Below are 16,188 nucleotides of genomic sequence, written 5' to 3' on the forward strand. Positions count from 1 at the left end.
CAAAATGAAACTGTCTGCTACCAATCTTGACTAATAATTAAAAAATATATTAAAGTGTTTTTCCTATTGTATACAGAATACAGAATTGTGATTTAATATGATATACCAATATTTTCTTACACCCATTTTCTCATATTATGAACATATCTGTAAATTTCCAAAAACCTGCTTCACAAATCTGCTTAATATTCTTTTAACCTCATTTTCAGCCCTTTTATCGCTTTTGGAGTACGGAAACTTGTGAAAAAAACTTATGTTAGTAAGTGAAGAGAAGACTCTGGTTTTAAAAGTTACACTTACTTAAGAAATATTTTAAAATCTAAGTTAAGAATCTCATTTTATAGAAATACACTGATTATTAACAAAGGAAACATACTATCTACAAAAAACACTCCAGAGCTGCAACGGCCGGCATTTCAAAAATTATTTATCTGAGCTCTGTTAGCCACACCCTCTATCTTAAGGCCTTACTTTACAGCCCAGGATGTCCTTGTAACAGTACAGTAGGATGCCAACCAATCAAATCAATATATCCACTGAAATGGGCAAAAATTCACTGCCAGCTCTCAGGAGGATACAGCCCATTGCTCCATATAAGGCTGTGCTGTTTTGTGGAATCATGGCCTGACCCAACATTGCTGCAGTGAAGAAAGGGCAAAGCTCACATTCTACGCTCTGAATTAAGAGCGGGCTAAGCCTGGGTGCCAGGCTATTTACATAGCAGTGTGCCAAAGCCAGCACAGGCCTGGCTGAAATAGCTTGGCATTCATGCCCACTGCCCAGCCAATTAAAGCAACAGCTCTGTGAATAGGCTGAGCTAGCAGAGTTAATATAGCTGAAAGCACGGGGGCAGATGTGCCAGAACCTGAGCTAATCTAAGAGTGGGGCAAAGAAAGAGCCATGCAATGCACCCAGTGCAGAGAACACCCAGTGCACAGAGAGCACTCACAGTGCAAGAGGTAGGGATCACCAAATATTTGGCAACGGAATAAGTGAAAAGACTGAAAAAACAAACAATTTCTCATTTATAATTATTAAGTCATATTGCAGATTTTGCTCTAACTTTACAGTTTTAAGCAGCAGCGGCGGCAGGCCCACAACTCCTCCATTTTCAAAGCACTGCTGTATAAAATGCAGGGAGTGAGAGAGCATTTAGCATCCCTCATGACCCCCAGTATTAGCTGTCTCATATTCCTATGTCTTCACAAACTAATGAGGATAAAAAAGTAGCTGAGCTAACTTAGTCTTAGCATTTTTTGTTTGCTTTCTCTGTGTAAATTTCACTCACATGTGACTTGTGTAAAAATGCTGAGGTAAACTGATGATTAGAATAGCAAAACTGAGGTAAAATTATGATGATTAAAATAGCACTGCTGATGTAAATGTATGATTAGAATAGCTCTATTGAGATAAGATTATGATTAGAATAGAACTACTGAGGGAAAAAATATGATTAGAATATCTCTACTGAGCTGAATGTAACATTACAATGGCACTACTGAAGGTCATTGTTCTTAGAATATCTCTACGAACTTAAATTAAGATTAGAATAGCTCTGTGGAGCTATTCATATGATTAAAATAGCACTACTGAGGTAATTGTATAATTAAAACAGCACTGCTGAGGTAAATGTATGAATAGAATAGCACTGCTGAGTTAAGATTATGATTAGAATAGAACTATTGAGGACGATTTTTGATTATTAAAGCTCAACTGAGGTAAATGTATGATTAGAAAAGCACTACTGAGGTAAAACTATGATTCAAATAGCACTGCCGAAGTAATTGTATGATTAGAATAGCTCTACACAGGTAAGATTACTATTAGAACTACTGAGGAAAATGTACGATTATAAAAGCTCAACTGAGGTAAATTTATGATTAGGATATCTTTACCAAGGTATATGACTAAAACAGCACTACTCAGGTAAATGTACAATTAAAAAGGCACTTTTGAGGTAAATTATGATTAGTATAGCTTAATTGAGGAAAATATATTACTAAAATTGTACTACTGAGGTAAATGTATGATTCGAATAGCTCAACTGAGGTAAATATATGACTAAAATAGCACTACTGAGGTAAAATTATGATCAAAATAGCACTGCTGGTATAAATGTATGATTAGAATAGCTCTACTGAGGTAAGATTATGATAAGAATAGAACTACTGAGGAAAATGTATGATTATAAAAGCTCAACTACGGTACATTTATGATTAGAATATCTTTACTGAGGTACATATTTGACTAAAATAGCGCTACTGAGGTAAATGTAGAATTAGAATGGCGCTCCTGAGGTAAATTATGCTTAGTATAGCTCTACTGAGGTAAATATTTGACTGAAATAGCACTAATAAGGTAAATGTATGATTAGAATAGCACTGCTGAGGTAAACATATGATTAGAGTAGCTCTACTGAGGTAAATTTATGTATAGAATGGCACCACTGAGGTAAACGCATTGTGCGTTGTGCTTTGTGGTTTTGTCTTTTGGGACATTAAAAATGTTAAAAGTGTTCAATAAATATTATTACAGTTTATTTTGAACTTGCGTTTTCTTTGAACTGCAAAACAAAATACATTAAGGCTAATTGAAAATTGCAAATACTGTGTTCAGATAACTTTCATTTTGTTCGCAGTAAAAAAAAAAAAAAAACACTAAATTTCACTGCATCCCTAGCAAGAGGAGCCACTTATAAGGGCACGACTCAGGGTGAGTCACAATTCGGAACACAGCCGGAGCCTGTTAGGTGCTGGCTTTTATCACTGAGTTCTTTCTCAGCATTAAAGCTCCAGTGTATGACATGACAACGTGATGGATTTGTCACGCATTATGAGCGTCGTCTGCATTCTCCACGTTGGCTGGCATTGTGAGTGTGTGTGTATGAGTGTGTGTGTATATAAGAGAGTGTTTTTGTGCTCGAGAGTCGCATCTTGCGGATTCTGAGAGGCAGTGTCTTCTGCTCCAGTTGCTGTGTGATGGTGGCGGTGTCTGAAAGGCAGGATTCACCTCATAATGCAGTCACTCACACACAAAGGCAGGCATGCATATACACACACACACACACACACTCTTGCTAACCCACTTCATAACACAGCAGTGTCTCAGACAGCCCCACCTAAGTGAAAATGCCTCAACCCACAGCCCCAAAACCCTGCAGTGCCCTTACTCTACACTATACAAAATATAAAAGCTCTATCCGGACGGGTTTAGTTTCTCAGGGGGACGTCTGTGAAAAATATTTCACACTTCTACACTAAACTAAACTCTTGCATCCGGACTGCAATTGAAAAAACAGGAGGACCAGTGAGTTTTTTGGCGTTCAGTAGCTCCTCCATTTCCACTCACTGTTGTGTTTTTACGTGGATCTCCATGGAAACCTGTGCCCAAAGTGTAATTACGGTGCGTAGCAGTGAACAAATAGCTATTTTATTAAACGTGAGGAGACGAAACTTAGAGATGTGCGTCCGGACGGCAATAAAATTACCAGAGGACCACGAAAAGAGTTCAGTGAAAAAAACAGTAGATAATTCAGCCTGTAATTTTTTCAGAGGACGTCTGAGAAAAACACAGACATGGTCGTTCTGGGCAGTAATAAAATCACACGAGGACCCTCTATAAAAGAGAAAATTACCCCAGGACCCCCTGAGAAACAAATCCCGTCCAGATAGGGTTATGGCTACCTTTTTTAATATTTAATATAATATATTTTGTACTCTGATCAAAAAAAATTATCAGTTTGTATCATCAGATATTATGGAAATACTTTAAATTTAAGAAGTGGGTAGATGCTACCTAAATAAATCATCTTTAACACAGTGGAAATACACTAATTTTAAGCCTCTGATCACGGCCACTGCCCATTCCATTCCCTTCCCTAGTCCAATTTACACACCCTAGGTTGCCAGGTATGGAACAAAACAAGAGTAAAACACAGCAAGCTGCAGCCTCAGCATAGATAGTGACAGCTTAGAACTCAGAAGGACTACAAGACAGATGGCAAACTCGCGATGGCTAACAGTTTCCGAAACAAATAAAGTTAAGCACAGAGCTTCAATTAAAGTTAGCTAACCATTGCTAGGTAAACGATCACAATCACTGGCAGGAATGAGCAATTTAAGACATATATTCAATATATACTTGTATTCAAACTCAATAGACTGTATCCAGCTGGGTAATCAAGGCAGCAAGTATTTGAGATAGGTAAAGTGATCCAGACTAGTGCATGCTAACATCACTTGATGATACAACTATAAAAAAAAAAGTTCATGCCTTATCAAGCAGAAACAGACAATATCTGCCCAAATATAATTTATTTTACTCCAAAAATGAATGCATAAAGTGCATTATTAATATTACAACATGTAGGGTGGTTGACTTCTACTAAAATATGTTTTAAATTGCAATATATAAAATATATATCGTACAGGCCTAGTCTCAGAGTGCATACAGAAGATTGTGAGGTGGCACTATATATTAGGACTGTCAAAAATTTACATTTTAAATATTCATCAAATTTAATAAAAAATGTGCATCTAAATGCAGAAATTGTCTATTAAAATGTTCAGAAATTCAGAAGCTACTTCTGCAGCAGTTTACAGTGCTTCACACCAGAAGAGCACTTACATGGCAAGTCTATAGTAATATGTCAAACATATCTCAGGTCATTAACAGCTCAGTCTTAGGCTGAGTGAAAAATATATTTAAAACATGCGTATCAATTCAACTTGGTGTTAATGTACTTTAATGTGCTTTCCACAGTTCCTCTGTATTTCACTGACTCAGAGCACCAATGTCAGTGGATATGTGCATTTTGTAAAAAAAAAAAATCTGCTTCAAAAATATTATTATTTTTATTTGTTTTAAAGATCTTCTATCTCTAGGCTGAGAATAGCTGGTGTAAAACACCACACACTTTTGGAACCGCTTGATATTTATGAGGGCATACTTATGGATTCAGGACGCATAATACTGTCTAAGAAAAATGCTGTTTACTGCATAATATTCACATATATTTTAATATTTGAGAAACAAGGGAAGAATTCAAATTGCATTTATGAGCCAACTAGACAGCTCTACTCACAATCTCCCTTTCTGGCAGTTTTGTATTTGTAAGAGTGCAAAAGCTGCTGTAAACATCTCCACTCTGTCAATAATGAATATATATATATATATATATATATATATATATATATATATATATATATATATATATATATATATATATATTAGGAAGGGCAGGAAGAAAGAAAGAGGAAAAAGGCAGAAACAGTCAGAAGACTTTTTGGGCTCTGGACTTACAGCGTTGAGTTTGTCTGTCTTTTTGGCCTCAGGCTCCTTCATGGTTGAGGCCAGCAGCTCGTCTCCCTTATACTCTTTGTAGAGCTCTGCCAGCGTCTCCCGCGTCTCCAGATTAGTGCTCTTCAGGTGGTATGCCGGGTCCTGCTTCGCCTTCTCCTCATCTACAGAAAGAAAACGCAGAAATAACGTGGCTGACGAAGAGCAAAAATCACCAAAGAAGCCAAAAAGACTCATATTTTATAAATAATACAGCTTTCTGAGTTTTTGCAAGACGTAAAGCTCTGGAAAAAATAAGAGACCACTTAAAAATTATGAGTTTCTTTGATTTTGCCCATTTAAAAACCTCTGGAATATAATCAAGAGGAAGATGGATGATCACGAGTCATCAAACCAAACTGAACTGCTTGATTTTTTGCACCAGGAGTAAAGCAGCATAAAGTTATCCAAAAGCAGTGTGTAAGACTGGTGGAGGAGAACATGATGCCAAGATTCATGAAAACTGTGATTAAAAAGCAGGGTTAAAACTTAAACCTTTATGAATATGTTTTCTTTTTTGCATTATTTGAGGTCTGAAAGCTCTGCATCTTTTTTTATTGTTTCAGACATTTCTCATTTTCTGCAAATAAATGCTCTAAATGACAATATTTATTTGCAATTTGGGAGAAATGTTTTCGGTAGTTTGTAGAATAAAACAACAATGTAATTTTTTCTTAAACATAAACCTATCAATAGCAAAATCAGATAAACTGAATCAGAAACTGAAGTGGTCTCTTAATTTTTTTTCCAGAGCTATATATTAAAGTTGAATATCTTCATGTCATGGGGTTTGGGGTGTAAGGTCTGATTAGGTAACCGTGTAATGTAAATTATAGTAGCAGAGGTGATTTTAATAAATTAATTAGTTAATGGACGGATCTTATCGAGGGGTCAGATCTGCTGAATTGGTGAAGTGTGAAGTGTAGAATCTCACATCACAGTTCACGTTACTGTCAGCCAGCCTAATTTACACAAAAATAAACCCCACCCAGCAGAACCTGCCAATCACAATTTATACATTCTTATATTTGATGCTAGAGTCATATATTTATGGAGTAATATATGTGAATATATATATATATATATATATATATATATATATATATATATATATATATATATATATATATATATATATATACAGCTCTGGAAAAAATAAGAGACCACTTAAAAATGATGAGTTTCTTTAATTTTATCAAATTGAAAACCTCTGAAATATAATCAAGAGGAAGATGGATGATCACAAGCCATCAAACCAAACTGAACTGCTTGAATTTTTGCACCAGGAGTAAAGCAGCATAAAGTTATCCAAAAGCAGTGAGTAAGACTGGTGGAGGAGAACATGATGCCAAGGTGTATGAAAACTGAGATTAAAAACAAGGGTTATTCCAGCAAATATTGATTTCTGAACTCTTAAGACTTCGTGAATATTAACATTGGAATTTGAGAGAAATGTTGTCTGTAGTTTATAAAATAAAACAAATGTTTATTTTACTCAAACATAAACCTATAAATAAAAAAATCAGAGAAACTGATTCAGAAACTGAAGTGGTCTTTTAATTTTTTCCAGAGCTGTATAATAATACTTACCTGGGTCGAGAACTTTCAAATTGTTTTTCACATGAAAAAAGTCGGAGACGTTGAATTTATCCAAATTGGTTGGATCCTGTGAAAAAAACGAGACAAAAAAAACAATGTGTTATTAGTTATACAGTATGCAAAACACATTAAAAAGACATTAAAAAACATTTACAAAATTGTTGCAACAGATGTGCTAGCATTACAATTTTAAAAGCTTCAAATAATATAACATTAAAATTTTTAACGAGTCCCAACCAATAAATGGAGTATGATAAATGAGTGTGTCCATATATGTCGATGTGTGTACTATAAACAAAACAAAAAAATCCTGAACACAGTAATACTGTGATATGATTGAAAACCTTTGAAAAGTAGCAAACCACTCCATATATCACACACACACACACACACACACACAGTAAAGTAGAGCAAGGACGGTGAGTGGTATCAGTGGGTGAATCTGCTTTGGCTCTGGGCACAGTGTGATGGGAACGTAATGCGGCTGCCTAGCATGATTGGGCACTAGTCCAAGGACACACACTGTCAAAAATGCACCCACACAAACCAGTCACACACCAGTTAACACACAGCCACACACACAAGCACCAGGTTCTCTCTCTGGCACCCCAGTATTCCTTTATACTCACTCGCACAACTTCACAAACACACACCAATTTAAGAACCCATTTCTGAACCCCATTAAAAGAAATTAAATAATTTTAAATTCCATTTTTTTATGACCTAATCTTCACCTAAACATAAAACTGATGTTAAAACTCAACCCTAAATACAATGTTACCCGTAAATCTACTAAAGCAACAGATTCCAAACCAACACACCACACTAACCATAAAGATGATGCTAACCTTAAACGTATTAAACCTAAACCTACTGTAAAATAACACTTACCAAATACATACTAAAGTAAAACCTAACCCAAATAATAGTAATCCAAAAAATATGCCTAACCTTAAACCAACTAACCTAAATATTAGGGAATAAACCTAACCTTAACCTTGAAATTACTAAATCTAAAAACATAAACCTAACACTAACCTTAAAACTACTAACCACAAACCTTACATATACATAAACCTAACATTAATCTTAGAACTACTAAACCTAACCCTAGCCCAAAGTGGTATTAATTCTAAACCTAAATTCTATATCAATTTGCTAATCTTAGTATTGTCCTGAAAACAACCTATTTTAAAAGTTGGGACCCAGAAAAAATGTCCTCACTATGCTCATTTCTCATTGTGAGAACATTTGGTCTTCTTTGGAAGAACAAGAACACACACACACACACAAACACACACACACACACTTTTCAGCTCCTCTGTTGTGTGTGTGACCCACCAATCAAGTGTGTGTGATCCAAATAGGTCAAACAATGTAACCGGAGTCCAGCGGGGCAGTGGGTCTGTCCCTCTCTTTCCAACCCCAAAATAACACGCCAGCATTTCCTGACTGACCCCAGTGCTCTCTGTCCTATTTAACCCCAAAATAATCTGAACCCGCCCCGCTTTCAGCACCACGGCCTAAACAGGGTCTGTACTGTAGATTATTTGTAGAGTAAGACTAACCATTATTACCAAAAGTAATAATTTATTGGAATTATTACCACTTATAATGAGTTTAAATCATCTAAAGTAAAGCATATATTCATTTTGGCAGCACTTTAATGCAGAAAACAAAACAAAAAATTTAGATAGAGAAACGTATATGCAATTTCTGATTGTCCTTTATGTCAATCTACAATTACCTCTATAAATCTATCTATACATCTATTGAACATTAAATGTACCCATCAATCGATCTGAAGGCATTGTATAACAAAGTACTTGGGGCTGTTTAGATCGTGTCTCTTATAAATGATACAGACCAATATCAAAATTGTCAGCTTCTTAAAAAGCTTCACCTGCCCCAATCAGAACAAATCTGAGCTTCATGTCACTGTATGATCTTCCCTCATCAATTTCCCAACACATCTAACTTCTAAACACATTCATGAACCTCAGGGTCCACTAGGGGTGGGCGATATGGCCCTAAAATAACATCATGATATTTCATGGTACTTTCCTGATAACGATACAATTGGTGAACACAACACTGAATTAAACAAATTATTTCAAGAATACACTGCTGCAACAAAATGAAAATTACATTTTCTTATTGCATACGATTGCAGCCCTAACTGAGATATTAAAATATACAAGAATTTTATCAGATTTGTTATAGATGCCAATAATCAAGGATGATATGATACTAATAATGCACTCCAAATATCTCCTTATATCCAGGATTAAAGTAAAATAAATGATACTGGACAGATATAATCTGTCTCTAGTAGATATATAATGGGAAATGAGAACAGTGTGAATTTTTCTTTTGCTAAAAACAGCTAAAAAGTAGTATGCTGATATGGCACGGTATTTTAGGGTATAATATCATTTACGCTATTCAAAAATGTTGGCAATATTATTGCGTATTATATGATATGGCACACCCCTACGGTCCACTCCTCCCGACTCCTTAAAATACCTCACTCCCATTCTTCTCTTCTACACACACTCCTGTGTCCTGTCTATATCAACACCTACTCTTAATAAATCTGCACTCAGCCACTGCGTGACTGCTCAGATATCCCCCCGCCCCATATCTCTCCAACACTGCCGAGGTCATCTGACCTGACCCTTCTCATTACTGGACAGTTTAGATCAATTACACACAGAGCCAATTATACACAGAACAGGATTTGTCAGGGAGTAATGGTGTACAATATAGCCAAAAGAGAATTAGGAATGTCAAAACCATAACAAACTTTAGCCACTTTTTTCAAAGCTTACATTTTTGTCTTGCTTTTCACACAGAGAGCAGATGAACAAACCTACAATTTTTAAAATACAGCTGTGAAAAAAAGAGACCGCTTAAAATTGATGAGTTTCTTTCATTTTACCAAATTGAAAACCTAGGAAGATGGATGATCACAATCCATCAAACCAAACTTAACTTCCTAAATTTCCTTCGGGATAAATAAAGTATCTATCTATCTATCTGAACTGCTTGAATTTTTGCACCAGGAGTAAAGGCATAAAGTTATCCAAAAGCAGTGTGTAAGACTGGTGGAGGAGAACATGATGCCAAGATGCATGAAAACTGTGATTAAAACCAGGGTTATTCCACCAAATATTGATTTCTGAACTCTTAAAACTTTATGAATATGAACTTGTTTTCTTTGCATTATTTGAGGTCTGAAAGCTCTGCATCTTTTTTTGTTATTTCAGTCATTTCTCATTTTCTGCAAATAAATGCTCTAAATGAGAATATTTTTATTTGGAATTTGGGAGCAATGTTGTCTGTAGTTTATAGAATAAAACAACAATGTTTATTTTGCTCAAATATATACCTTTAAATAGCAAAATTAGAGAAACTCATTCAGAAACTGAAGTAATCTCTTCATTTTTTTTCCAGAGCTGTATGTATTGAACACTTTACACTTGTAATTTCCACATAGACATTACCTGAGCAGGGCTATTCTAATCAAGAATTTATTTCATAGTGCAATTTGTGTCATACATTTACCTTTGTAGTGCTACTCCACTCACATATAGAGTTAAATTGATATTTACACAGAGAAGTGCAGTCTGTCTTATTAGACTATTAGTCTGTAAGTTAGCTTAGTTAATTTTACTATCCTAGTCCTACAGCTTGTATCTTTCAGTTGGAAAGCAGTCTTGTGAAGTGTCAGTAAACTAAACTCATGATAAGAGTTTAGTTTATGAAGAAAAGTGTAAAAATTAACTTAAACCCGCAGTTTGCCTGCTCTCCCTGCCATGGAAAGTAGTGGGGTAAAATGTGGTTCTTCTGCCACTGTTGGGGAGCAGTCCTAACATTAAAGAAAACTATGTAATATGTGATAACACTGCTGAATTGCCCAAAGAATAGATAATCCTTTATTAGTCCCACAGTGAGAAAATCGATTTGAAACATAATTATGATCCTGAATGTTCCATGATGAGAAGTAGTTTGAGATGTGCATTAACTGTAAACTCTTCTTCCATTAATTGTACAATTTATTTTATCAGTTATATAATAATTTTAACATAAAATGAAGTCTCTAAAAGAAACAGAACTGGGGGTTTAGACCTGTGACCACGTTGTTTTGCAGTCAGAGGTTCACACATCACAAACAGGTTAAGGCTTCTTAATTATCATCGTCAGCGGGCATTTCTCTAAACCTGCTGTGATCTGTCATGAATTTGTTTAGACATGTCTTATATGAAATATCTATAATTACATGCTACAGAACTACAGAGACCTACCTTCCTAAATACTGCACATGAACAGACAGCATATAGTAGAAAGAGCATGCACACACAGGGTTTGCATTAACCATCTCACCACAAAACACACACCACCCACCTGCAGCGTGATGATATCCTGGCGGGTAAAAGGCTCATCTGTCAGCAGATCTTTGTAGCTCTTTGTCTTGATGTTCAGCTGCTCCACAGCCTAGATAACACACACACAAACATACAGATAATTGTCTGCTATATATCCACAGGCATATATCCTCTCATGTCAGACCAGCCTCCTATCTGTTTGAGTAGAGAGACCAAAATATGTAAAATTACCATTTCAACAACATACTTCATTATATCATTAAATAATTGATACAATCTGATAAAATCTCATGAACAGCTTGTAACATTTGGTAAAAAAAAAAAAAAAAGCTTGTTATGGCTGCGGTGCCTGCGCACATCTCCACAGCAAGGAGTGTCTTGCCTAGATAGAACACATAAACATACAGTTAATTGTGTGTAGCTAAAGTCTTGCTATGCTGCCGGGTGCTTATGTCCCATCATGCAAGACCAGCCTCCTATCTGTTTGAATAGAGAGACCAAGATATGGAAAATTATTATTTCAACAACATATTTTCATTATATCATTATAATTATATCATTGATAAAATCTGATAAAACCTCACAAACAGCTTGTAACATTTGGCAAAAAGCCTGTTATGGCTGCTGCGCCTGCGCACATCTCCACAGCAAGGAGGGGCTTCCCCTTTTGTTGAAGGGCAAGATTTTATCCATAATTATCCATGATTAGCGTTACGAGAAATCCCATTTATACAGCAGTAAGTGATCTGTCTCCTCATTAATAAAGTCTCTGTTGTAACTGCAAGAGTGTGTACATTTTCTTAGGGCAGCTGTTAAATTCTATTAAATACACATCTATTAACAGCACAGGCTTAAAGCAGTAGTTCAGCAGAAAATCAAATTTACACAACCCTGCCCCCTCCAATATAAATCCATTATCATTGTGTATTCCTAGTTACAGCTAATGGGCACAATAGCTAATACTGATTTTTTTTTTTTAAGAAGTTCACCAAATAAGCTATTAACATGAGATTCCTCAAAACCCGTGAGCAGCCTGAAGAGAGTGTGAGATAACTAAAGGAAGCTTTTAGCACAATGCTAATCAGTGATAAATTAGTGTCTTTAAATTAGAGCTAAGAAACAAGAAAGAACATATCCGCTGTATCTGGGTGAGAGGGAAGGCTGTTGGCCAAACCATTCCTTTAAAACACAAACAACCCATCCTGGGATTAAGGGATAACTGGAGTTTACCTCATGTGAGAAGACATTTCCTGTGACTTTGTTGGCCACGATGTGGGAGTTATTGGTGAAGACGGTGTACAGCACGGGGCAGTGGTACTTCCCTGTTTATACAGAAGAGAAACAGTAAGGGTGGTTCAGACTGAGTGTTTATATGCAAATAAGTGCAGGGTTGGCAATCCCATATGGGTGATTCTCACGAAATCAGACTAATGAGGTGGCATTAAGGAGTGTGATGAACAGGTAAATGCTATCAATTTGGGAAACACTGGTTTATAAACATCTCATCAAAGGCTATATTGGAAGTGATTAAAAGTAGACATTGTGATATTTTAAATTATGTATTTTTTATAATTTAGTGTGAAATTCTCAGTACCGCAACGCGTCCATTGCTGAATCTCGGCTCTTCAATTACACAATTTTAATATTTAAAATAAATAAATAATAAAAAACTTAAATGTATCTCATAAAGTAAATTGTTACAGTCAATAAAAATGTATTACTTGGAATTCATTGGTAAAAGAAAAGAAAATATTTAGAACAATAACTTTGGTCAGAACCAATGTTCTCAGCCTCCGCAACAATTTTCAAGCACCATTTAAGACCACAAGGAACAGAAAAAAAACAGCCATTTTGAGAGGGGGGACACCTTTTAGTATGACACCCAAGATGGCTACCAGGTAAGCACCTAATTTTATACCTCTCCAGATAAATGTTAAAAACTTGGTTGTCAGCGAGCATACACAACTTTTTGTTTCTCATTACCGAAACAGCTAGTTTTTAATGTTTAAAAAAATGAAAATGTTATTGTGTTTTGGGAATTTTTAAGGTTTTTAAAGTCTAAATACAAAAAGCTAGCAAAAGTTTAGCCAGGCATCATGGTGGCCCCACAGAGATCAAAGAAGGTTAAGGTCCCTCATACTCCGCAACAGCCTTCTCATACACCGCAACAATTTAAGGCCTGTTGCGGTAGAGAGATTCACTGTTGCGGTAAAGAGAAATTAATGTTTTAAGTGACATGAACTTATATATATATATATATATATATTGTTTCATAAAAAAGCCTTTATTTACTTATAATAAACAATATATAAAACAATACATGATGCAATTTCAGATAAAAAACAGATTTATGTAGCAGGGCAGTGACACCCATATAACTTCCGCATAAGATATAAAAATAATATATAAAAATAATAATAATATATATATATATATATATATATATATATATATAATATATAATTTTCATATATATAATATATTAATTTCATGAAACAACTTTTATTGTTATAAACTGTTAATAAAGGTTGTTTCATGAAATTTATTTTTATAAACTTTTATTGTTATAAACTGTTTATATATATACACTGTATATATATATACACACATTTTATGAAACAACCTTTATTAACAGTTTATAACAATAAAAGTTGTTTCATGAAATGTATATATTATATATATGAAATTTATATATATACACACATATATACATTTCATTAAACAACTTTCTTTAATTTTATCTTTAATTTTAATTTAGTTGCACATTGATGTTTACATTTTTCATGAGATTAATGCTTAATACAAAGATGTTTAATGAGATGTTGAATTGCTTGTTTCATACTTAAATATTTAATTTCAATTTAGTTGTACATTGATGTTTATATCTGTCATGAAATTAATACTTAATAAAAAAGTTGTTTTATGAGATGTTGAATTACTTATTTTGTATTTAAACATTCCATTTCAATTTAGTTATACAGTGATGTTTAAAGTTTTAAGGAATTTATGTCTAATGAGGTATGTTGAAATTTGTTTTATTAAAATACACAGTTCAAAATAGGATATTTTCACAGCTTGAGTCTTACTGAGAATAATTTTCAACAGCAAATACCACATTTTGTTCAATATTACTACTCCATACAAAACTCAAGAAGTACATCATTAGAATTTGTTATTTATTCACAGCATTCACACTCTGTGTTTGTTGTGTAAAGTGTTATTGTTAATTAAGTAGGAATCCTTGTAATGACTCTCTTTACCGAAACATTGACTCTCTTTACCGAAACACCATTCTCTTTACCGCAACACATATTTATTTACTAATTATTTTACTGTTATAAAACAAATTCTAGTTTATAATGGTATTTGGATAAATTGTATTTCTTCATAGGTCATCTGTACTAAATAAGAAATTATACATGTAATTTTTCAGTTAAATATCCTGAAAAGACAGGACATGAATCATGAAATCTGTTGCGGTAATGAGACAAATCATAAAATAAAAAAAAATGGGAAACTTATAAATATAATATTTTCTGGGTTATATACACATATGAGCACAACTGTTAATAATATCTATTTAAAAAGTAACAAATGTGTAACTTTTAAACCATATCTGTTCTGTGTTATCATGTTGCGGTACTGAGAATGTGTGTGCTCTGACTGACTAAAATGGTGCAAAATATACAGAAAAAAATTATAAAATTAAAAAAAAAAAGTATTTCTAAAAAGTTCAGACCCTAGTCTTGCATAACAAAAAGAAATTTTATATTTAAATGCCTTTTGAAATTTTTCAAGTGTGAACCCTTTTAAATCTGTTTTTCGTGAGAATCACCCATATATACCATAAACATAATATATACAGTACCAGTCAAATCTTTCGACCCACCTCTTCCCATTCAATGTGTTCTCTTTCTTTCTTTTTATGATTTTCTACATTGCAAATGTAATATTGAAGACTATATTAAAGTTGTACAGGAACACATGGAATTATTTAGTAAACAGAAAGTGTTAAATAAACCAGAATATATTTTATAAACTTTAGAATCTTTTAAGTAGCACATTTATATTTGATGACAGATCTGCACACTCTTGGTGTCTTCATAAGGTGTCCTCAGAGTCTTGAAGGAGTTCCTGGAGGTGCTGAATAATAGTTGCTGCCTTTCCTTCACGCTTTAAATCGCCAGATTATCCCAAATCACCTTTTTAGTTGGATTTAAGTCTTACTGTTAACTACATAATTCCATATGTGCCCCTTAAATTTTTTCATGTCTTTAATATTAATCTACAATGTAGAAAATGAATTAAATAAAGAGAAACACAGGGTTCCTGCACCATTTTTTTGCAAGTCAAATTTAATGCTTTTTAAGACCCTTTTAAGACCTCGAAAAATGTTTTTATACAATTTGAGACCCAAAAATGTATTTATAATTTCTTTGCTTTAATTTGATTTATTATTTGGTTTTAAAATTTATTGTATGGGAAATCAAAACTTAAATGTTGGGTGGCCCCAGTAGCACTTACCATATACAAATGGGGTGTCCAACTGAAACGTTTGAGAATCGCAGTTATAAATTCAGTCTAAAATTGTGTTATTTAGTCAAGACTAAAACATTCCAGTTAGCGAGCCCACCGCTAACATTAGTATGTTAACTAGCTTACTGCTGACGTTAGTATGTTAAGTAGCTCACCGCTAAAGTTAATATGTTAGCTAGTTTGCCGCTAACCTTAGTTCTCTCCTCAATAACGTTAATTAGCTCTCTGCTAGCCTTAGTTCTCTCCCCAGTAAAGTCAGCTAGCTCTCTGCTAACCTTAGTTCTCTCCCCAGTAAAGTCACCTAGCTCTCTGCTAACCTTAGTTCTCT

The 16,188-nt window shown here is 34.3% G+C and overlaps 1 protein-coding gene across 1 annotated transcript in view; it reads right to left on the reverse strand.

Moving 5' to 3' along the window:
• The window catches only part of ppil2 (peptidylprolyl isomerase (cyclophilin)-like 2), a 77,318-nt gene that overhangs the window by 45,940 nt on the left and 15,190 nt on the right, over positions 1-16,188 (reverse strand). Inside the window, exons 7-10 of the mRNA XM_015604496.3 lie at positions 12,555-12,646; positions 11,344-11,433; positions 6,928-7,003; positions 5,302-5,462 (exon numbers count right to left, since the gene is read on the reverse strand). Coding sequence (XP_015459982.2) covers positions 5,302-5,462; positions 6,928-7,003; positions 11,344-11,433; positions 12,555-12,646 — 419 coding nt within the window. The remainder of the gene's footprint in view (positions 1-5,301; positions 5,463-6,927; positions 7,004-11,343; positions 11,434-12,554; positions 12,647-16,188) is intronic.

This window comes from Astyanax mexicanus, chromosome 22 (assembly GCF_023375975.1).
Source record: "Astyanax mexicanus isolate ESR-SI-001 chromosome 22, AstMex3_surface, whole genome shotgun sequence".
Classification (NCBI taxonomy): Eukaryota; Metazoa; Chordata; class Actinopteri; order Characiformes; family Acestrorhamphidae; genus Astyanax; species Astyanax mexicanus.